Here is a 24,381-nt window from a genome sequence, read left to right as displayed (position 1 = left end):
AAATGAAAAAGCTGAAAGTGGGCTTCAGGCTTTAACCAAGTGAGTGAAAGGTGGTCGTGTTGCACCTGCATCGAGCTAGAATCTAATCACATTACAAGAGACATCACTTGGAACGAGATGCAGAGAAACACACATGCCAAGGAAATGGCTGTGTGATTACTTTGTCATGAAATAGATGGGTACTTGAAAGGGTATTTTAGAACAATGAGAAACAAAACATAAGGTAGAGCAAATTACTGTATTTCAAATAAACACTTGAGGACATTTAAAAAGAAGTATGTGGACAGGTACTAGCTAAAGCACTTGTTTTTCATGTTGAATTACATTTTATGTACCAAACAAGCACACGTAATCACAGGAAAACAATAACAGGTCACTTGTAACTAACATACATTTAATTTGTTTTATGTTCCCAAAATAGTGGGGAACATCCCCAAATAATGACAAGACATTGGAGAGGATCCGCCATAAGACAGTGTTGGCCCTAGCTCCGGTTCCCCAGCAGATGCAGGACCAGTGCTTCGTCCTCGGCCAGAGAGAGGCCAGTGTCCAGGGGCTTGGCGGTTGCTTGTTGCCTGGGTCTCTTCCTGCTCCCCGCTGCCTCCTCTTCTTCTTCTTCTTCACCAGAGTCATCAATGCGGTCACTGCGGATGCGCTTCCTCGTCCCAGCAGCAGGGCTTTAAACAGAGATAGGAGAAAGGGTTCAACAATCAGTTCAGCGCATATCAAGGGGAGTTGGGTTTATATTGAGGGCCAATCTATGGAGATGGGTTTGAAAGGGGTTATGAGCAGGGACCCTGTGTTTTGCGCTATAATGTCACATGACCTTGTTAAGAACCTTTATTTTAAGCCTTTTCCAGAAATTAGAATTACACCAAAAATTAAAAGCAAAGTGTCTGGGGATAGTGCTGGACCATCTGACATAAAAAGAAAATGGGACTGTTAGATGAAAAAGCTGTAAATAAAAAAGGTTAAAATCCAGGTCATGTGACATGATTGTCCAAAACACAGGGCCTTAGTTGAGAAATAACGTGGATTATGGGAATCTGTGTAAGAAGGGTGTAGAGGAATGCAACAGAGGCAATTTGGTTAAAAGTCTTCCAATGTTGCTAGCTGTTTGATTGCTTGCGGTAGCCCACTGTTGGTTTTCTTTGTAATCGAGGGATGGAAAGAGGCATCCGTCACATAACTGGCTCTCTTTATTCAAAAGTTGTGAGATGGTGCGGAAAGAAGCAGTTCTATAGAGATCTCCAGGACTCTTTCAGTGCCAAGATGATCAGACACCAGTGATGGCATAATGGAATTAATCGAACAAATGAGCCGAACAAAACAAGTCTAAGTCTTTCATGAAGTCAAATGGTGTGGATAAAGGGAGATGGGAATGCTTTATCATGTCAACAGGAAGCAGAATGAAACGATGAGTCATTGCTGATCGAGCCATCGCTCCTATTATCCATGTCGCCGATTTTTGACACTCCACAGCTCTAGGACTGGGTGGTGAGCACTAGGTAAAAAACAAAATGGCTGCCACGCATGCAGAACCCCATTGGGGTCATATTCATTAGGGCACACCAGAGCTGTGAGATACGGCCAAAAATCCATATCACAATAAATTAACTGAATTAATGCAATTTATCCTTTAAACTAATACTACTATTTTGATTGTTGTAGCCATCAATTGTCCCATTAGCGATAACATATAACCAAACCTATTTAATTTCAAACTTCACATTTCTCTAGTATAGGCAACTTATCATAATGAACGATACATGTATCAGCAAAATGCCCACATGCGGTTTATCGTCCCAGCTCTAGCACACTGTAACAAAACGGCTTGCAATGGAAAAATAAAACAAGCGTTTTTTTTTGAATGAATGAATAAGTTCAGGTGGCCTCTTCTCGTTTCGGCCCATTTTCTTCCATTTCATGTCTAACGAATCAGGACCCAGGTGTGTACATTAGTAAGGTTTGGCGAGTTACTATTACATTAATCTTGCCAACCACAAACATGTAGGCAAGCGCATTGTCTAGACAGTCTTTCCGCTAGCCATAAGGAGGAGTGATTTCACCCAAAGTAAAAAGGAAAGGGGAATACCAGTGGTACATTTGTCTTGCTTTGCTGTTTTGTTAGTGCTGACAGGGTGGTTCTCGCTAACCTTAGGCCATGGTGAACACAACCTGAGCCCAAATGAAGAACAGTGTGTAGCACATCTGTTTGGTACAGATTGTGAGACATGAGAAGTTGGGGAATGGTCCTACCTGATCAGAAGTTATATTTACAATTATCATCTATAATAGCCAAAAGAGCAGCAACAGTAGATTTCAAAGAGCAGAAATGGGACTCATTCTGACAAGTTCCTAATTTACCCCATAACTGACCCCCTTCGTCGGATTTCTGTGCCTCTGTATCATTGCTCTTATCCTAAGTGTTTTTGCTGTAGACTCAATTTAATTCCTCAGGCCAGCAGGTCTCATATAGTATTGTGTTTAATATACTCCTGGGCGCCATAACACACCAGCCAAGCTATATCTTACACTTGGCTGAGAACAAGAATCTGACCAGTGGAAAATAAACAACCGAGTGGCAATAACATACCCTATATAGCTACACGTCTATGATGGAATAAATAGTACTGTATCTTAAATAAATAAATGAATCTTTACATAAGTTCCAACGCTTAGGAAGGCTCAATGTACTGTGTAGTGCTGAAGATGATTTAACCAAACAATTTCTGCCTGTATTGTTTGGTTCAATCACTGTCTAATCTAAGTCTCTGTTGAATTATTTAAGGCTTTTAGCCAACGGAACTGTATGTGTTAGTGTATAAAGTATAGACTGGAAAGGGGTTAACAACTGATATGAGGGAACGTTTCACATGTTATGGCCCTCATGTCAATCATGGCTTAAGTTGTGTTGCTGTCCCCCTGGTGGTGGTTATACATAATTAACATTGTGCTAGAAACAAGAGAAATATGCGCCGCTCAAGGCTGTGCATCGAGCAATAGCTCCCTTACGGGTTAGCAAGTAACATGCTTATGAATGTCTATATCCAGGTACAGCCAATTGGCCTTAGAGCTGTCTTGGGGACATCCATCCATCCGCTACTCCATAATCCTACCACCATGCATCATACCACCATCTGTTGCCCTGGAGATCATGGTCAAACAGCTCAGCGGTTAAGTCAGACAGGGAGACTCAATTACACTTCCATTCATCATCACCCCAGGATGTGAGCAATGGAGTCAGACAGAAGAACTGGCCAGTACAGGCATGGATGGATTCAGCAGGGATAAGCCCAGAGTGAATGGATGGACAGTACAGTATATTCTTGGTGCGCTGTAACAATGGCCAGGTCTTATACAAGCAGCACAGGGAGGTTTCTCTTACAGATAGTGGTGTGGAAATCTGCCAGAAGAAGACACTAGGAGGAAAGAGAGAGAGGGAAAGAGAGAGAGGGAAAGAGAGAGGAGGAGGTGCAGTAGAAGGTGTCAAGGAGAGGGTGATATATAAGTGGTAGTGTTCTGAGAAATCCCTCCCTAGTATAAACCAGCATCCTGGGGAGAGAGACAGGCAGGCTGGCGGTAGATCTGCGTGGTAAAGGGCCATCGTAGTCATGCAGTGAACGCAGGGAAGTGGAGCAGACTGTAAATCTGCTCTCGCCTGCAGCCCTCTGGGCTAACGGAGGAGGAGGAGGAGGGAACATCTGCTGATCCTCCACACACGGGAAGCCAAAGGGAGGAATAAATGCAGGCGAAGGGAGCGAAAGACAGGCAGAGAGAGAGAGAAGCATGAGGAATTGAAAGGGAGATAAGTAGAAACAAGTTAGAGCGAGAGCACAAAGACAATAGTCCGTAGTACAGTAGTTCCCAACCTTTTCCAGTTACTCTACCACCAACTGAATTTTGCTCTGCCCGGAGGACCCCCCCCCCCCCCCCCCCCATGTGCATTTTACCAGTAAGACTATGGTTTCATGAGTCTCCTCATGTACCTAGTACCCCTGGATGGGAACCACTGCCGTAGTAGACAAAACATTGAGAAGAGACAGGAAGACGTGGAGCAGAAAACCAGAAGCCTCGTCCTGCCTGCCTCTCCGCCTTTAAATCCTTGGTGCATTACCCTGTAGCGAGAGGCCACGTTGCCCTTCACCCTCGGCTGCCACTTTAAATCTGCCTCTAATTACACACTTTATGGCCTATCTGCTGTCCGCCCGCGATCAATGCCTCGGCAAGCTACAGAGTGAGTCCTCCCTCCTGGAAAGGGTATAATTCTGCTCCGGAGGCGATTACACCACAAATCCCAATAACCCCAGGCAGCCAAGCAGTGATACAACATTGCAAATCTAATGAATCTATTAATGCTCAATAGAAACAACCCCTCTACGACAGACCGCCAGGCCTAAAACGCTGAGCATCTCATTTTCCCCCAATATGGATTCCTTGAGAAATGTCAAACCATGTCTTCTCGACTGTGTCTGGTAGTTTTGAAAGGATTGGAATGCATCAGTGACATCCAGACATCTAATCTATGCTTGGTCGAATTGATGCCTGTTCTTTCAGATTTACTCATCACAAAATCCGTACAGATAGGGGCTGCGCATTGTCAAGTGATTATAAAAGCCCTGTATGGAACCTTTAGTCTATCATGCATCCAGTTTCAGCCTAAAGACTAGATGGTACAGTAGCCTTTTTTACCTGATCTGGTCATCTTCTTCCTCTGAGTGGTAGTGTAGTTTGTCCGGGTCGGGCAGCGTGCTGGGGTCAAACTCTTCTCCATCAGAACCACCCAGGTACGCTACCACCTCCTCTTCTTCATCCTCCTCGCTGGACTTCTGCTCCTAGGACAAAATACACCATTACTACAAATACCTCAGGTGTTGGATCCAATAAGCAAATCAACCAATTGCGTGAAGACTATATGAACCCCTATGAATGTTCCACCGAATGTCTTCAAAAAGTTCTTACTGACCGAAACAGACATTCAAAAAGGTACAGGTGTAACTGTGAGTGAGGGTAAGACAGGAAATTAGCAGTTGGCATTAGCAATGCAATCAATGAATTAACATGGTTAGAGGGAGAAAACTTCACCCATAAACAGTAATGTATATGTACCAATGTTTGTGTGCCCAATTAATGAATGTTATCTTTCACGAAGAGAAAGCTTGCCAAGCCACACTAAATCACATCCCTAAATGAACTCAGCGATAATACTGCAAGTCTGAAGCTGGCAAGTAGAAATACTGCAGTGGCGGACCGAAATAATAGTATGAAAATATATTCACAGTGAAGGCCTGACGGATACAAATATCTAGAAGGTTAAAGCAGTATAGGATGAGTCAAACAAACTCCGCCTGAATCAAGAGCAGGTTAAAAGAAGAGGGGCAAGATAAACGCAGCTCGATAAAAAGATTTAGAGACAGGCAGAGGGGTAAGCCTCAATGTGAGCAGCGTAAACACAGAATCGGGGGCACCAAACCACTCTGCTTCTGTGTGTTTCACTAATAACCCGTGGATCTCCCTCACACAATGTAACCTACATATTCGGAGGGCAATAAAAGTGACAAATAGTGGAAGTTGTAAGGCGTTTCACTGGGTGCTCTTTAATCTAAGCAGGGAATGAGAGGGGAGGTACTGAGAGAGGGAGAAGGAAAAGAGGGAAATAATTGATCTACTTCAAATGGATGAAACTGCCCAGTGGAACGCACTTGTTAATGAGCTCAGGTTCTCAGACCCACAGGGACGCCATTTTATGAAAGAATTTGGGACAAACGCATCTGTGGTAGATTTCTCTATGGACAGCTATAATGAGAGGGCCCTGTTTGTTCCACATATCTGAATCCGTGTCGCTAACCTCAGTGTTCAACAAGCCTTATTTGCCCCTCCCAGACTATTAATAGCTTCTAGAAAGCCTTGAAGAAAGAGAGGACAATATTGCTGTTTTTAGCAACTCGATGGAACGTTAAGACCTAAGCTGATTCTCATGACTAGAAGGTGGGCTGCTCAATTTCAACTGGCTTTGAAAACAATCTTCAAAGCTCTGCTTTCTAAACCAACAGCTCTGTCCAGACAAAACAATGTATCAGTCCATCTGATGTGTGTGAAAGACCTCCCCCACTGATTGTTTGAAAAAGGTTAAAAACAAAAAAGGTACGTATCATGACCCGGCCTGTTAGCGCAATCAGGTCAAAGGCTACCGTGGAAAACAAAAGGTCATGAGCATGAAATGTTATGGGAGACCCGAGTTAGCTACAGCAATACACTCTACCTCTTTCATAACTTTCCAAACATAACCTGCACTATGGATTTTCCTACGTTCTTGTGACTACAGACTAAAGAGCTGGTAAGTCAATAGTTCAATGCACTTTGCTGATTTAATGAAGAGATATCCACAAGAAATGGAATAAAAGGCAGAGTTCTAAGCTTAGTGGATGACATTGAAGCAATATGCCGCATATGTAGGCTTAATATGCATACAATAATAATACATTTCATTTGAAGTGCTTTTCAAGACACCCCAAATCACATGCAGCAGGATGAAAAGCAATACAATCCCATAGAAATAAGTAAGTATATAAAAGTACACCGAACACGATGACAGACTAACCAGGGAGATGACTAAACACGATGACAGACTTTTTTGAGTGGATCTAGATGTGCATCTGCATAATAGTGAAATCTGAGTCCAAAGTGATGGGAGAAACTGACCAAGGAGTAGCATGTAAATAATAAACAGTAATGGACCTAACACAGCCTTGGGGGACACCTTGTGATACAGGGGCTGTGGCAGATCTGCAGTTTCCAAGGGAGACAATTTCTTGTCTATCAGATGGGTAGTGGAACCAGGCAAGGGGTGTTCTGGAGACTCCAAGAAGCCTCTAGATGTGGCCAGTTAAAATCTGATGACAGTGTCAAATGCTACAGACAGGTCCAGGAGGATGGAGATGTTCCCAGCTTCAGCAGCACAGAGATCGTCGTTCACTACCTTAACCAAGGAAGTTTCAGTGCTATGCATAGCCCGTAAGCCTCACTGGAGGGGCTCAAAAAGTTCATGAGATGCTATATGTTGTTGGATTTGTGAGGCTAGCAACCGCTCAAGCACGTTAGTGAGGAAGGGGAGTACACGGTATGCCAGTTTTCGACTCTTCTCATGTTAGAGATCTTATCGACTCCTATACCCATTTACGACCCAGAGGCAACAAAATGTGGATGGGGGTGGGACTTGTAGCAATTCTAGTATCTAGGGAGGAAATCTAATCTTTGCTTTATCTAATGTTAGAACACTAAGTAGGAGTATCAGCAGCAGTTTCCTGCCGCTAGTCTTGCTGTGCAGGGAGACAGATTCAGTGTCTGTGCGCGCTGTAAACCAATCCCGTATGGAGACCTGGCTTTAGTACGATTCATTTGAAATTCTGCTAGCAAGACCTGCGGCAAGAACAGTCCTGTCATATCCACTTGAACAGAATTGAACTGTCCCTGCCTCATGCTGACGTCAGGGACAGTTACAAACCAGACCCCTGAAACAGAGCAGGGAGAAACACACAGTACCAGTGTGTCCCAACAAACTTGAAATCAGATGAGTAGGGCGATTTGGCCAAAATATCATATCACAATATTTGATGTATGGTATGATGGTATTTTATGTTTTTCAATAATAAAAAACTTCCTAAAGATGCTTTATGAGTAGTTCATGACCCTAGGGTGGAAACACTACCATTCTGAACATTTTATACTGTTCTATCTAACTTCAAACTAAAATTGTCAGCATTTTCATCAATTTCTGCATTTTTGTTATCATTACCACAGAGCTGCATAATATGGGGGGAAAAATATATGCCTAGTTAATTGGTGAACTGTTGGGATCATGGAAATAGAATGATTCATCTAATTCTATGGTTGGAATATAGTGGGCAGCACCTTGAATATATTGTTTGACATGACAATGAATGAATACGCCAGTGTAGGAATATTGACAGTGTAGGAACCAAAGTGTTGGTCAGTGTTTCCAGGGGACTCTAATTAGATGTTACATTACATGGTTTCTTACCGTTGCACAAACATGCCTATCTAGGCCTACATCATCACTGGTACCTGAGGAGTATTTACGTTTTTAATAAGGCCCCTGTGGGGAAAAACACATTCTGATTGGCTGGGCCTGACTGCACCCCTGACCAGTCATGTGAAATCCATAGATTAGGGCCTAATGAATTTCAATTGACACATTTCCTTATCTGAACTGTAACTCAGTAAAATCTTTGAAATTGTGACATGTTACATTTATATTTTTGTTCAGTATAGTAAAATATGGTAAACTGCCCAGCACTACAGATGAGAACTGTATTTTTTGTAACCTGATCATTCTCTACAGATTAACAGCAACAATGAGTCTCTCTTAATTTGACCAATATATTAGTAATTACAAAAAAAAACAAAGCTGACTGTATCATAAACTAAAAATACTGAAGAACTGGCAGCATAATTCCACACCACCAAGCAGGCCTGTGCGTGGTCTCATTTCATTATCTTCAGTACAGTCTCAGATGTTCAAGTTAATGCAATCTCAGCCCCCTCTAGGGAGACTTATGGACTCATCAAAACAAGAATGCCATTTTGAGCTGAGAGAGGAGCCAGTGTTACCTTAGAAACTGAAAACCCTTTAGACATATTACAGATACTGTCTGGAAAATAACAATACAATACTCAGAGCACCTTTAGCTGTAAATTCCACAGTATATGGCATGCCATGTATTGATTGAAACAGGATGTCATATTATACATTAATAACGTCATCTTCAGTGGTTGCCATGGCGCTGTGGGGCAGAAAGCTCTAAATGTTGTGCATATGTTTGTTATTTTAAGTGTTTTTAATTGCATTTTTTCAATCAAATTCTTTAGTTTTTAACTTAATGAGGGTTGATCTGAAATAACTGGTGGTAACCCACAGAGTTACAGGAATGATGATGGCAAGCCAGTTTATTCAGCTTGTCTTGGCTCCCTCCCCTCAAGCTACTGCTACTGACTGCCTTTCCCAACTGCCTAGACATCGGAAGCTGTGGAAGACCCCAACTGCCTAGACATCTGAAGCTGTGGAAGACCCCAACTGCCTAGACATCGGAAGCTGTGGAAGACCCCAACTGCCTAGACATCGGAAGCTGTGGAAGACCCCAACTGCCTAGACATCTGAAGCTGTGGAAGACCCCAACTGCCTAGACATCGGAAGCTGTGGAAGACCCCAACTGCCTAGACATCGGAATCTGTGGAAGACCCCAACTGCCTAGACATCGGAAGCTGTGGAAGACCAACTGCCTAGACATCGGAAGCTGTGGAAGACCAACTGCCTAGACATCGGAAGCTGTGGAAGACCAACTGCCTAGACATCGGAAGCTGTGGAAGACCAACTGCCAAGACATCGGAAGCTGTGGAAGACCAACTGCCTAGACATCGGAAGCTGTGGAAGACCAACCATGAACGGCAAGATCCCTACATTCGTTTTTGTTTTCAATGCCACTGACATTCTTGTTTGTAATGAAAAGCACCATATAAAATAACTATATCATTATTATTAGCTCAAAGCTTTTCAAGGCACCACCATTATTTTAAGGTCAAAGTAAAAAGCTGACATTCAACATCATGCAATGTTTATTTCCCTTGTGTGTGCGCACAGCCTTCTTTTACAAGCCTTTACAGTGTCAGCTAGTTTAACACACATCTTCAGAGGCACCACCTGGGATGTCACGTCGATTAAGGTGTCTCAATCTCCACACACAGGCAAAATCCATGCCTCGTGCCAGCTTAGAATGGCTCCAGCCAGCACTTTAGCCAATGAATATTTAAATAAACGCTGTAATCACTTAGCATTTAGGAGACCATCAAATGTATGTGACGCTTTAAACGCAGGAATACTAGGCATTAATTTTTCAGGACACGCTCATCTAGAACATCCAGGAAGCCTTATTTCCACCTATTCATTCAATTTAGGAGTTTACTGATTAAAGCATGGGCTCTGTATCAACATTGGGCCAACAACTAGGCACAAAACACTAACACAGACAGAAATCCCAGTGTGGGAGCAATAAAAGAGAAGGGAGGACAGATTGATGAGAACACAGAAGTATTTTAGGAGAAATTCTGACATGCCACCACAGCTCACGCTCCCTGGTGGACTTTAATCAAATCTCTTCAGGCCCCTGGTGATGGATTCTCATTTAGAGCTTCATCTCTGAAAGTCTAACTCTGGGAAAAGTGGAAAGCAGTCTCAGGCAGCATGGAGGGAACATTTATTACTAACCTGTCAGACATTAGACTGTCTGAACTCATTGGCGCATGCAGAGCTACCACCGGCATTTCTCATCAGGATTACATAAAAGTAAGACCTAAAAGGCTTGCCAGGATTCGAAAATGCACAGATGCTAAATCTAAGAGGGTTTATAGATACTATAGTGAAGGTTATGAGACAAGGTAGTGAACAAACCCGAAAAGCCTTGAGCTTAACATTGATACAGCTCATTAGATAATATTCGTACCCATTTGGACACCAAAACTATGTGCAAAACTAGAATCTTAATTTGCTGCATAGAACACTTAAGAGAGATGGGCTTTTAGGTATCAATTGAAAGCAATAAATGATAGCACCGGTTCAGGTACAAAACACTGTAGATGTGGTAACTGAGCACAAGAGCACCACCAGGTCCATTGAGAATCAGTTGTCAAAGGGTGGTATGGATACCTCTTCCCAACACCAGTGCCGAGGCATCGATTGGACAATTAAATCGCTGCATCCACACACCTGCATTTGCATATGCTTGTTATACGAGGTATCCTCCAGAGAGAATGGGAAAAGAATAGACATGACAGCAGCCATCTTGAAACTGTGGACGGCCTCCTGAAACGGATGACAACGGCTGCTTTCCAGTTATCTCGGACTCTGACGGATATAATTATTCCAGGAGGAGCAGAGAAACACTGGATTGGCCATCAGGCTGCTGCCAAATTCTCTGCAAAGATTACTTTTAAAATACCAACAAAGGGCGGTTACCCCTTCTAACTTCAACTTCTGATGCAGAGTCCGGGCATTGTGGTTCTCTTGGCATGCCATCACAGTAATACACTTATCCTGGGTTTGGAAATGAGTCAAGCAAAACGCCATCTGTCCGAAGTGGGGGATTTGTTTGATAAATCTTAGTCTTGGGAGATCTCTATTTAAAAGAGTTGGAGTGGTGGTTAAATCAGCTTCACTCAAACGTCAGCGAGCTAAGTGGGCTTGGTAGGGCCAGTATCAAAATGTTCATGTTTGTGCACTGGTCTGTGCGAGGATGATAAGAGCCTCCAAAGCCTAACAGCTTTGTATATGAAATGTTCTTTACATGACTGAACTGTGTCACATTGGGAAGCACATCACATAAAATCAACATATACAATCTGGTCCAAAATTATTGGTACCCTTGATAAAATAAATACAAATACTGAGCTATATTATACTAATACAATTGCTCAGATAGAGATTTTGTTTAACAAGTACTGTTATTTTCTCTCGACTAGATAGGTGTCAAAATTATTGGCACCCCTGTTTTCAATACCTTACCTTGTGTACAGCTGTTATGGTGAACCGGCAGTCAAGATTAATGACTGCAGTCAAACACCTCATTCGAAAATAATGGGTATTAATAAGGAGTTGGTCCCCCCTTTGCTGCTATAACAGCCTCCACTCTTTTGGGAAGGTTTTCCAGTAGATGTTGGAACATTGATGCAGGGATTGCTTCCATTCAGCCACAAGAGCATTAGCGAAGTCGGGCATTGATGTTGGGCGACTAGGCCCGGCTCGCAGTTGCCGTTCCAATTCACTCCAAAGGTATTCGATGTGGATGAGGTCAGGTCTCTGTGCAGGCCAGTCAAGTTCTTCCACACCGATCTCAAACTATTTCTGTATGGACCTTGCTTTGTGCACGGGGGCATTGTCATGCTGAAACAGGAAAGTACCTTCCCTAAACTGTTGCCACAAAAATGGAAGCACAGAATCGTCTAGAATGTCATTCTATGCTGTAGTTTTAAGATTTCCCTTCACTGGAACTAAGGGGCCTAACCCGAACCATGAAAAACCAGCACCAGACAATTATTCCTCCTCAACCAAACTTTACAGTTGGCACTATGCATTCGGGCAGTAAGCGTTCTCCTGGCATCCACCAAACCCAGATTCGTCCGTCGGACTGCCAGATGGTGAAGCGTGACTCATCACTCCAGAGTCTAATGGCGGCAAACTTTACACCACTCTAGTCGACACTTGGCATTGCGCATGGTGATCTTATGTTTGTGTGCGGCTGCTTGGTCATGAAAACACATTTCATGAAGCTCCTGACAAACATGTTTTGTGATGAAGTTGCTTCCAGAGGCAGTTTGGAAGTCAGTAGTGAGTGCTGAAACCGAGGACAGATGCGCTACGATTTTCAGCACTCGGGTCGGGGGTCCCGTTCTGTGAGCTTGTGTGGCCTACCACTTCGCAGCTGAGCCGTTGTTGCTCCTAGAAGTTTCCACTTCACATAAACAGCACTTACAGTTGACCTGGGGCAGCACTAGCAGGGCAGACATTTGGCGAACTGACTTGTTGAAAAGGTGGCACCCTAGTCACTGAGCTCTTCAGTAAAGCCATTCTACTGCCAATGTTTGTCTATGGAGATTGTGTACTTGATTATATACACGTCAGCAAAGGGTGTGGCAGATTGTGGCACAGCCCGGGAATGAACCCGGGTCTGCAGTAACTCTTCTAGCAATGCGATGCAGTGCCTTAGGTCGCTGCACCACTCGGGAGGCCCTATGCTTATATGTTTTGAAAAGGTTTGTAACACAACTAAAGTGGCCAAATAACTCTAAACATAGCCTTTAGGCCCAAGACCCCTGGAACACTGTTGGAGAACCCATATCCTAGTGATACATGTGTTCTTATAAGCCCAGTCAATGAGCAATTGTGTGTGAAAACCTTGTTCTGACTGGCCACTATTTAAAAGAGAATGACAACTTTCTCGTGCTGCTCTGTTGATTACTACATTCTTCAAATTAAGCACATTCATCTGCTTTACAAACCACACGTATCTTCCATTCGCTATTCAAGTGCAGGCTATATTTTTTTATTTATTATGGCCATTCTATGAATTGCAACGCCGACTGAGCCAGGCCTAATCGCTCAACATCAGTACCCAACCTCACTAATGCTCATGGCTGCAGCAAATGTTCCAACATGTATTGGAAAGCCTTCCCAGAAGGGTGCAGGCTGTTATAGCAGCAAAGGGGATCAACTCCATATTAATGCCCTTGATTTTGGAATGAGATGTTCGAAAAGCAGGTGTCCACATACTTCTGGTCATGTAGTCCACCCACACACGGCTCTTTATTTACTACTGCTAACAGTGCACATTTTAAAACACTTGCCCACCAATACCCCCTTCCTTGATACATGTGTAAATATTGTACTATAAATTGTGCCTTCCTGTATTATACTTATGCTAAAATGTTTACTAAATATTTCTATTTTATAATTTCTTATTGTTGAGAAAAAAACTTGTAAGCATTTCATTGGACAGTGTATACCACGTATATACAATACATACAACTAACAACATGTAAAATGTGAAACTTATTATAAATAACGTACACTTCATAAATGTTTTTCGTATAGCTGGGGCTGAGCGCCAAACAAGTGCAAAGAATGGACAAGAAACGCATATTTCAGAACGGCAGCCTATTTGTTTTGCAAACAGTGAGTAAGCTATTATAATCTTAATTCATCACCATCCAATCTACTCATCACATTAGGAATAGTCGGCTCTTACATTAGTCTGAAAATGCTAAGATGGATGCATTAAATGCTTATTAATAAAGGTGATTTGGGGGGGGGGGGGCTTCCCCAAACTTAACTCACGCACAGCCTATGAGCCCGGTCATTCGTCAGAGACAAATCTCATCTTTATAATATCCTTAAGGCAGTGGTTCCCAAACTTTTTAAAGTCCCGTACCCTTCAAACATTCAACCTCCAGCTGCGTACCCCCTCTAGCACCAGGGTCAGCGCACTTTCAAATGTTGATTTTTCCTATCATTGTAAGCCTGCCACGCACACACTATATGATACGCTCATTCTTATGTTTAATTAATGTGAGTTTTTGTTACAACCCGGCTCGTGGGAAGTGACAAAGAGCTCTTACAGGACCAGGGCACAATTAACAATTATAATCAATAAGTGTACTCTTTATTTCGCTATCTTACATAAAACTTTATTTGTGCATCGAAAATTGTGAATAACTCTATAATGAGAAGGGTGTGTTTGAAAGGATGCACATACCTCTGCAATGTTGGGTTGTAATGGAGAGAGTCTCAGTCTTAAATCCTTTTCCACACACAGTCTGTGCCTGTATTTAATGTTCATGCTAGTGAGGGCCGAGAATCCACTCTCACATAGGTACGTGGTTGCAAAGGGCATCAGTGTCTTAACAGCGCAATTTGCCAAGGCATGATACTCTGAACACAGCCCAATCCAGAAATCTGGCAGTGGCTTCTGATTAAATTCAATTTTCACAGAACCACTTGTTGCAATTTCGACGAGGCTCTCTTGTTCAGATATCGGTAAGTGGACTGGAGGAAGGTCCTTGTTAGTGCAGACAGAGAAGAGCTCCAAATTCTTAATCATAGCCTCAATTTTGTCCCGCACATTTAATATAGTTGCGGAGAGTCCCTGTAAGTCTAGATTCAGATCATTAAGGCGAGAAAAAACATCACCCAGATAGGCCAGTCGTGTGAGAAACTCTTCATCAAGTGAAAATGACGGTCAGTAAAGAAAACTTTCAGCTCATCTCTCAATTTAAAAAAACGTGTCAATACTTTGCCCCTTGATAACCAGAGCACTTCTGTATGTTGTAAAAGCGTTACATGGTTGCTGCCCATATCATTGCATAGTTCAGAAAATATACAGTGGTTTTCAGAAGAGGATGTCATCCTTAATTGACCCCCCATAAATGTAACTGACATATACCAGGAGCTGTGCCAGGCCCGCCACGTCTGTTGACTCATCCAGCTGTAACGCATAGAATTCACTGGCTTGTATGCGAAGCAGTAATTGTTTCAAAACATCTCCTGCCATGTCAATGATGCATCGTGCAACAGCGTTGTTTGAAGGCATTGTCTGTATATTTTTTTTTGGCCTATTGTCATAGCATTGTCCCAGCCATATCTGCGGCAGCAGGAAGAATTAAAGTCCTCCACAATAGTCTGGGGCTTGCCTGTCCTAGCCACTCGGTAGCTCACCATATAAGACGCTTCTAGCCCCTTCTTATTAATGGTATCTGTTGCTTTTATACATGTCTTACTACTCGAAAGTCTTTAATTCTCGCTCAAAAAACTCCTGTGGCTTATTTTTTAAATTGGCAAGTTTTGTTTCTAAATGTTTGCGCAAAAGTGAAGGTTTCATTGAGTTGTGAGATGGTACTTTGCACATATAACACACTGTGGCTGAGGAAAGGCACTAATATCAATATAAGTGATCCCCAAATCAATGTAGTTCTCATCACATTTGCGCCTCTGATGGTCCAACGTCCCTGTCTGTTCGGTGCTTCCCGGGTAAGGGGGCAGTAGCTCTTTCGGCTGCATCAGATTCACAACTGTCAGTGTCCATGCTAGCTGGGCTAACAACAAATGTAGAATTACTGATGCTAGCATTGGATGTGCTCGTGGAAGCAGAACAACTTGTGTCTTCAACAGGTGCAGGTGTAGTACTGCTGGTAGTAGCAGTTCTACCAGTAGAGCTGGTATGTGTCTATGGACGCAGGCCTTACATTTTTTAACCACTTATACATTTTTGAGCAAACGGAATGAGCAGCAGCTATGTTTGGCTAAATACGGACCGTTAGTGGAATTCCCGCGAGAGAGTAACAGTTAATGTGATCGGATGTTAATTATTTGACTAGGCTACCTGTACTTGACATTGTGTTGTTATTTCGCTGAACACTAGATTGTTTAATTTTCTTTTTGGCAGTGAAACAAGACTACCCAGGCGATAAAAGAAACCCAAATAAGTCTGGCCTGTTGGAAAATATAAATGGACTGTTTGAAACTGTGAAAAAATAATAATAATTATGAATCACATTTTATTTGGCGTTCCCCCGACGGCATTGTGCGTACCCCAGTTTGGGAATACCTGCCTTAAGGTATCCAACTCCTGGGCATTGTGCTTATATGATCAATAGCACACTTAGAAACAAGATGCTGCATCTATCTTGCCTAGAGAACTTGAAGATTAAATAAATACTCCAGGACCACAAAACTACACAAAAGCAAAACTTCAAATGACAAAAAAACCTTGAAACTCAAGGACAATGTAGAAGGCACTTCATTTTGTTAACAAGCTATATCTGACCTAAGACTTTCCAAATTCCTTCCAAATCCTTAACAAACAAGCACGAAGTCTCCCCAAGCGTTAGCCTGGATAAGTCTGGCCTGCTGCTTTATTGAGGGCACCATGGTTGCGCTCGCAGGCTTTGGGGAAAAGTGTTAGCGATGATAAATGAGACAACGGTGGAGGGTTGAAGGCCCGTTGCCCAATGGAGACAGCCTGTAATGCTCTAATTGTCTCTGTGTGAGTGGGAGGATGGCAGTGAGAAGTGTTCGGTATGGCGGAGCATAGTTCAACACACAGCCCCCATCAATACCAGGAGGAAGCAGCCTGGTTTACCATGCAGCTGGTAAAACATAAGAGCAGACTTCAGGGACAACAGAAAATGAACAAATTAAGAAAAAAGCTACTTTAAAAAATGGCCAGATTTAAAGCTGCAATATGTAGGTTTTTGTGACACCCAACCAAATTCTCAGAAATGTGTTATAAATCTGTAATTCTCATTGAAAGCGAGTCTAAGAAGTTGTAGATCTGTTCTATGTGCTCTATTTCTATGATTCCCGTTCTTAAGTTTCATTTTTGCATCTTACTTTAGGTTTTGTACACCAGCTTCAAACAGCTGAAAATACAATATTTTTAGTTATGGAAAATATATTTCACAGCGGTTTAGATGGTACAATAATTCTCTACACCAGTGGTCACCAACCTTTTATTTTGTGATTATACCCCTTTTTCTCCCCAATTTCGTGGTATCCAATCTGTAGTTCCAGTCTTGTCCCATCGCTGCAATTCCCGTACGGACTCGGGAGAGGCGAAGGTCAAGAGCCGTGCGTCCTCCGAAACGCAACCCAGCCAAGCCGCAATGCTTCTTGACACAATAACCACTTAACCCGGAAGCCAGCCGCAACAATGTGTCGGAGGTAACACCAGCGTGCACTGCGCCCGGCCCGCCACAGGAGTCACTAGTGCGCGATGGGACAAGAACATCCCTGCCGGCCAAACCCTCTCCTAACCCGGACGACGCTGGCCCAATTGTGCGCCGCCCCCATGAGTCTCCTGGTCACGGCCGGCTGCGACAGAGCCTGGACTCGAACCAGGATCTCTAGTGGCACAGCTAGCACTGCCTTAGACCACGGCTCCATTTGGGATGCCAACCAACCTTTTCTAAGTCAAGATCACCAAGTCAAAATGCAAGCCAACCTCTACCGCTCAGATTATTAGAATTTGTTGAACATGAGGTTTGTGCTGTAGGCTATAGGCCCAATACATTAGCACTGCTTATTGGCTAAGCTTGAACTGCCCCACCAATGTTGTTCTGCTCAGACCATTTTGAAATGATATTTCAACATATTAGGTATATGATCACACTGCTAGATCATTTGTTGCATTACTTGTGAGGCACAGCTTTTTACTGGACTGATGGCCTGCATCAGATGGTGAGTTGGATGCGAGGCTCCCTCCCCCAGCCGATGGCGAAACTTAAGTCAAACTGCATTATTTATGCCTCATGCGCAAATTAATGGTGTTACTCCTATGACCAGAGAAAGAAAAATATTTCTCAATATTAAAAAAGACAAGCAGCAAATAATAACGCAAGCTTATCAAAACACTTCGCTATATTCATTCATTGCAGCTGCAGCCTGCTTGTAGCGTGAGTGGAATTAGAGAGAACGCACATTTTATGGCTTATAAAACTGTTGAACAAAGTGTTGACAGCGCTGAATAACTGAATTATAAGCTAACTCATAATAACAGCAGCTCTTTGCTGTATTCGTTGAGTCTTTCCCTAGTCATGGTTTTAAAAGTGTTGAAATCTCACATTATCAACTTTGCTGTGCGGTCAAAGCTTATTTTACCAGTCTCTGGCTCGAGGAAACTGTGCAGACACGGTGATCTGAGTCATCTGATTGGCTAGTGGTAGGCCTATAGGTGCACTTGATTTTCCCTCTGGGCCTGCCGGATAGGCGGAGTTCTAAGAAACATGAAGTGCTTCAAAATGGGAACACCCTGTACACATGAAGTGCTTCAAAATGGGAACACCCTGCACACATGAAGTGCTTCAAAATGGGAACACCCTGTACACATGAAGTGCTTCAAAATGGGAACATCCTGCACACATGAAGTGCTTCAAAATGGGAACACCCTGCACACATGAAGTGCTTCAAAATGGGAACACCATGTACACATGAAGTGCTTCAAAATGGGAACACCCTGTACACATGAAGTGCTTCAAAATGGGAACACCCTGTACACATGAAGTGCTTCAAAATGGGAACACCCTGTACACATGAAGTGCTTCAAAATGGGAACACCCTGCACACATGAAGTGCTTCAAAATGGGAAAACCCTGTACACATGAAGTGCTTCAAAATGGGAACACCCTGTACACATGAAGTGCTTCAAAATGGGAACACCCTGCACACATGAAGTGCTTCAAAATGGGAACACCCTGCCTTCCCGGCGCTAGGGCTGCTGAATCAAGTGCACCTACCACCAACAGTGCAAAATAAAAAAATAAAAAATAGGAACGCAAGGCTTTACTGTATTTTTTTTACAGAAACTTTTGGTGAGCGACTAGGAATGGCTTAGAGATCGACCGATTGGTGAACACTGCGCGACACAATCGTTGCTTGTTTTGTCACAAACTGATATTAGGCGAAATATTAGAATTTTAGCAACCAGGAAATACCGGAGCTATTCCTACACAGTGCATCTTTAAAGAAAGATGGGAAACGTGGATTCTGAACCCAATGAAATGCGGGATAATTGTGAAGTATTCATCAATGTCTGATTTAACTCAATAGGAAGTCTATGGTGTAGGAGTGGAGTCAGCGTCGAACGAGATCAGGGGGGATAGGATGTGTATGATAATCCCACCCATGACGCCGCATTCAGATGTTGCATTCATTTTCCCCTTATTAGTCTCCCGCGTCACTGAACAGGACAAATAGGAGGGCTAAACAGAGCAGGAGACGTGAGGTAGGCTATACACCAGAGTGATAGGAGGCATCAGAAGAGCTGCCGGAAGGGGGATTAGAGAAATGTTGCCCTAACACCTCCGGAGTATCTATCACTGCAAGCCAGCATTAATGTAATGACACTGGGTGTGTTTGATTGACAGGAGAGAAAGAAAGAGTGCTGGCATGGTAATTATGCTGAGGTTGAAGACAAGAATTTTCATTTCCACATTACGCAAGACGAATTCAGCAGGCGGGCAGACTGACACAAGCTGAGAAGAGGGGGATTTAATATTACACGGAGAGGAAGAGGCACTCGCCTCTGCTGAAGACACCCCAGATGCTTTGTGACCGGGGTCTTACGTAAGACAAGGCACTACTCTCTGTCTCATCCTCACGTGGCAGGAGTGGAGCCAATTCAGCTGGCGATAGAGAAGCTCTATGGAGCGTTTGGTATTTGTCTGCAGAAAAGCATGTCCCCTTTTGTGAAGATAACACTTCACATGACTCACTAGAGGGGCTGACATTAATGACCCTGTAAAGTACCATTGTGCTTGTCCCATTCTCTCCTCAATGAATTCTGTTCCAATCTAAAAGCTAAGTGCTACATCGGCATCCGGGGACTCCGTGTTCTTCGTCTGACATTGGCTGAAGAAGAGAGAATGCTCCTTCTGCCTTTGTTACAAAGACGAGGGGGAAGAGTGTGGCCCTCACTTTTAGAGACTGCCTCTCCTTTTGAAGCTAGACTGGAGTTCAATGGCAGCATCCTGACAGAAGTATCACTTTAAACAGCCACGGTTTAACGTAACGCTAGTGAAGGGGAGCTAGTGACTGGAGTCAAACCCATTCAGGATGTGATGGATATGCTTTTTAAGAGGGGGGTTGGGGGGAGAAATTCTAATGTAAAATGGAGGAGAGAGACTTACCTCGGCGTACTGCTTGCTGGCTTCTCTTCTGGCAGCGTTCTCCTTCAGTCTCTTCTCCTGTGGGAGAGAAGAGGGAGAAAGAGTTTAGAGCAATGTCAGTCTGACCAGATTTAGGTGTCGTATATCTCTGACAATCCATGCCTTTCAGGGCAGGTTGTTTTGGGGTGAAATGGCTGTATTTCATTAGATTGTTAGAGATTCCATGAGACGATATGCTTTCTCTTTTTTGTTCTATGTAGCTTTTTTTTATGATAAGATTCTCTGATTACTGCCTCTAAGCTAGGACATTTTCCATGGGTCATAGAAGAGAGGGGATGGGAGGAAAGAGAGCAGACAGAGGAGTGGAGGTTAGACAGGTCGCAATAGAGTATCGAGAGGCAGCCACATCCATCAGGTGGGAAAAAAACACCAAACAAATCTAAACAAAATGGCTGACTTGCAAAACACAGTCCAAAATAAAGCAGACCTCCAACATTATAATTTGGCCAACACGGCATATTCAGGGAGAACTGACCACAGTAAACGACTTGACACAGGAGTGAAAGCCTCGCCAGAGGGGAAAAATAATGATAGTGTGTGAAAACAGAAGCCTATTTATATGCGGCGGGAGAATGCATTAGGAAATGTCAGCAGCTGATTCATGAGTTCTTAATTTCTGCTCCAAATGTCACTCAGTGAAAACCACAGTTTGCATTAGAATGTGCGTGTGTGTGTGTGTATTAGAGGTGAATATTTTCCCGGTATTTTACAAAATGTTCCATCCAGAGAATAAGTAAGTAATCCAGTATTTCCCGCCCAAACCGGAAGTGTCATTCTAAAGCATATAGATTTGATTAGAGCTTTGATCGGCATTAAAATGAAAGTCTGATGAGCCATAAATTAAAATACATGTTAAGAGCCATACATTAAATACATTTTATGAGCCCAAGGCCAAATGATTTTGCCATTATCCAATACATAGACTATTGTTAGGTTCTAATTTTCAGAGTAAAAACTCTATGGACACTATGAAAGCTCAAACTAAGTTTATTCTTCCCAGAGGATCAATACAGCTGCATTAGACAAAGACATTGTTCACACAAGCACTGATATTTAACCATTTCTCCTAGGCCGAGTCTCCCCCTACACATCTGAACAAACATTGTATCTTTATTGCTGGGCAGGAAACTAAGTGATACGGGACATAAACTCTTTTCTCCCTTACCGTGACTTTATTTTTTTTACATTTTATTTAACCTTTATTTAACCAGGTAGGCTAGTTGAGAACAAGTTCTCATTTACAACTGTGACCTGGCTGGCCAAGATAAAGCAAAGCAGTTTGACACATACAACACAGCATTACACATGGAATAAACAAACATACAGTCAATAATACAGTAGGGGGGAAAAAACTAGTATATATACAGTGTGTGCAAATGAGGTAAGATAAGGGAGGTAAGGCAATAAAATAGGCCAATAGTGGCGAGGTAATTACGATATAGCAATTAAACACTGGCGTGGTAGATGTGCAGAAGATGAATGTGCAAGTAGAGATACTGGGGTGCAAAGGAGCAAAATAAATAAATAAATACAGTATGGGGATGAGGTAGTTGGATGACCTGACCTCGAACCCTTTCATCACTAATCCATGGCTCACTCCTCTTATCAATGCCTGCCCCATGTGATTGCTTTCCCTACACTCTGTACATTAATTGCCCCCACCATATACTTTCCTCCTACAGAAAACCATTAACCTCTGGTATAGCCCTTCGGCTACGGCACCCCTCAGCTCTCTATTACAACTAATGATTAATAACATTTAAAGTTCAGAAATCCAAACCTATCACTATGATACTGTATAGGCTACCGCACAATACGCACAACAGAAAAACATAAAAGCCCATCGATGTAGATATACTCTCTTGTATAAATAAATGAAACAAGCTCCAGTAGGCTAATCTTTGAGTGTGGACTGGATATGTACTGGAATTACGCACCTCGTTCAAACCATGCAATACTGGTGCAAGACATGCTGCCTACAATGTTTTCCACTCCTATCAGCTCAAAACAAGAAGCGGCTCGAGTGGGCACGTGATCACCAACACTGGACACTTGAGTGGAAAAACATTGCCTGGTCCAACGAATACTGGTTCCTGTTGCATCATGCTGATGTTAGTCAGGATTAGGCGTAAGCAGCTTGAGTCCATAGCACCATCCTGCCTGATATCAATGGTACAGGCTGGTGGCGGTGGTGTAATGGTTTGGGGAATGTTTTCCTGGCACACGTTAGGTCCCTTGATATCATTTGAGCAATGTTTCCAAGCCCCGAAAAATTCAGGCTGTTCTGGAGGCAAAGGAGATGTCCGACCTGGTATTAGATGGTATACCTAATAAATAAATATATGCACCTTCCATAACATTTCCCTTAATGTTATGAGATGTGCGTATTAGCCTACCTTTCTCTCTACTGTTGCTTCATTCTAAATTAAATATGTTTTGTTGTCTTCATCTTCATCATTGTAATGACATGCTTGAATAATATAGGACTAGATTAAGATGCAGACGGCTTTCACTTCTCTTCACGAAGATTGAGTGGTTATAGATCTGAACAAATAACTGCTATAGCCTACCATCATCGCGTGTTCCCTGTTCTTTCAAACTACCCGTGAGTTCTATTGGCTGCTGTAATTAATATTCAGCAAACAACAGCTGGCATCCCTTTTTAAAGTCTATTAGCATAAGAAATGCAAAAAAAATACAAATGTCCAGCAAGCTACAAAGCCTTCAGAAAGTATTCATACCCCTTGAATTTTTTTGTCACTGGTCTACACGCAATACCCCATAATGACAAAGTGTAATCATGTTTTTCGAAATGTTTACAAATGAATAAAAAATGAAAAGCTGAAACGTCTCGAGTCAATAACTATTCAACCCCCTTGTTATGGCAAGCCTAAACAACAAAGGGGTGTAGCGGTTAGCGGTTATGGTATGATGGCTTGGCCTGTAAAGTGTTTTTTCACCTGGTCACAGACAGCTGTTGTGTTGTGCACTGAAGTCCACAAGCGAAGGTAAAAGGTGAGAGGAGAGCGTGTAGATGCGAGAAGGAATTATACAACGAGCAAAGTGATGAAGCTGTTTGTATGTGGCTGCTGTGAAAGTGAACTGTGTGTGCAGGGGATCAAGGGTGTATTCATTCTGCCGATAATGTTGAAAAACATTTCTGAAAAGGAAGCAAATGGAATGAAACAGGGATACACATAGCTGAATTTGTCTAATAGAAACTTGTTTGCAACTGCTGTTTGGACTAATGATTACACCCTAGATCAGCTAGATGCAGGCAAGAGTGTGCAAGGCGGTATTGAATGAGTCACTGTCTGACACCTTGATTACTCCAATTTGTCTCTTGACCTGTGCACCTACGTTATCAACTTTCATTTGTAGACTAGGTTGTAGCAACCTTATGATGGGTATAGGGCTAATTCTAGTATCATGTAGTAGCCTAAATCTATCAATGTTACATTGAGCTGGGTGAATGGAATATGAATGACAGTCATCCAATACGCTGTAATATATTTTTTATTTATCCTTTATTTAACTAGGCAAGTCAGTGAAGGACAAATTATTTTACAATGACATCCTACCCCGGAAATAAGGCCAAGCAACAAAAAGAATGGTCCTCCCTAATCTTAAACAGCACCGGCCGCCACTAGTGGGTGTGTGTGTGTGGTGGGGAGGAGGGGAATGGCTGCCATCCACTCCCTCCTCATTTGTCCCTGATATGGGAGGAAGGCTAGAACCTGGCACTCATTGGTTTTCACCTGGCTCTCATTGGTTTTCACCTGGCTCTCATTGGTTTTCACCTGGCTCTCATTGGTTTTCACCTGGCTCTCATTGGTTTTCACCTGGCTCTCATTGGTTTTCACCTGGCTCTCATTGGTTTTCACCTGGCTCTCATTGGTTTTCAGGCCACAAGGTATGAACAGGGGGGAGGGTTTCTAAAGCATTTTACAGAGCTAGCGAGGAGCACAGGGCCGTGACCGAATGAAAATATGGGAATCTACCCTGGCCCGGCCTCCAAACGATGCAGAAAAGTGGTGTAGGGAGAGCGATAGCAAAAGCATAAGAAAGGAAGTGGGAGAAGAGAGAGCGAGCACC

The 24,381-nt window shown here is 42.9% G+C and overlaps 1 protein-coding gene across 2 annotated transcripts in view; it reads right to left on the bottom strand.

Moving 5' to 3' along the window:
- Window positions 1–224: 224 nt before the first annotated feature.
- Window positions 225–24,381, bottom strand: part of ddx10 (DEAD (Asp-Glu-Ala-Asp) box polypeptide 10) — a 62,371-nt gene continuing 38,214 nt past the window's right edge. The window contains exons 16-18 of one of the 2 annotated variants that reach the window (XM_071327641.1): window positions 20,248–20,304; window positions 4,693–4,835; window positions 225–677 (exon numbers count right to left, since the gene is read on the bottom strand). In XM_071327641.1, the coding sequence (XP_071183742.1) occupies window positions 485–677; window positions 4,693–4,835; window positions 20,248–20,304 (393 nt within the window). In that variant the 3' untranslated portion in view covers window positions 225–484. The remainder of the gene's footprint in view (window positions 678–4,692; window positions 4,836–20,247; window positions 20,305–24,381) is intronic. The other variant, XM_071327645.1, reaches the window with a different exon arrangement.

Source organism: Salvelinus alpinus, chromosome 1 (assembly GCF_045679555.1).
Source record: "Salvelinus alpinus chromosome 1, SLU_Salpinus.1, whole genome shotgun sequence".
In the NCBI taxonomy this organism is placed as follows: Eukaryota; Metazoa; Chordata; class Actinopteri; order Salmoniformes; family Salmonidae; genus Salvelinus; species Salvelinus alpinus.
The sequence above is the reverse complement of the archived record's forward strand: the minus strand, read 5'-3'. Positions and strand labels throughout refer to the sequence as shown.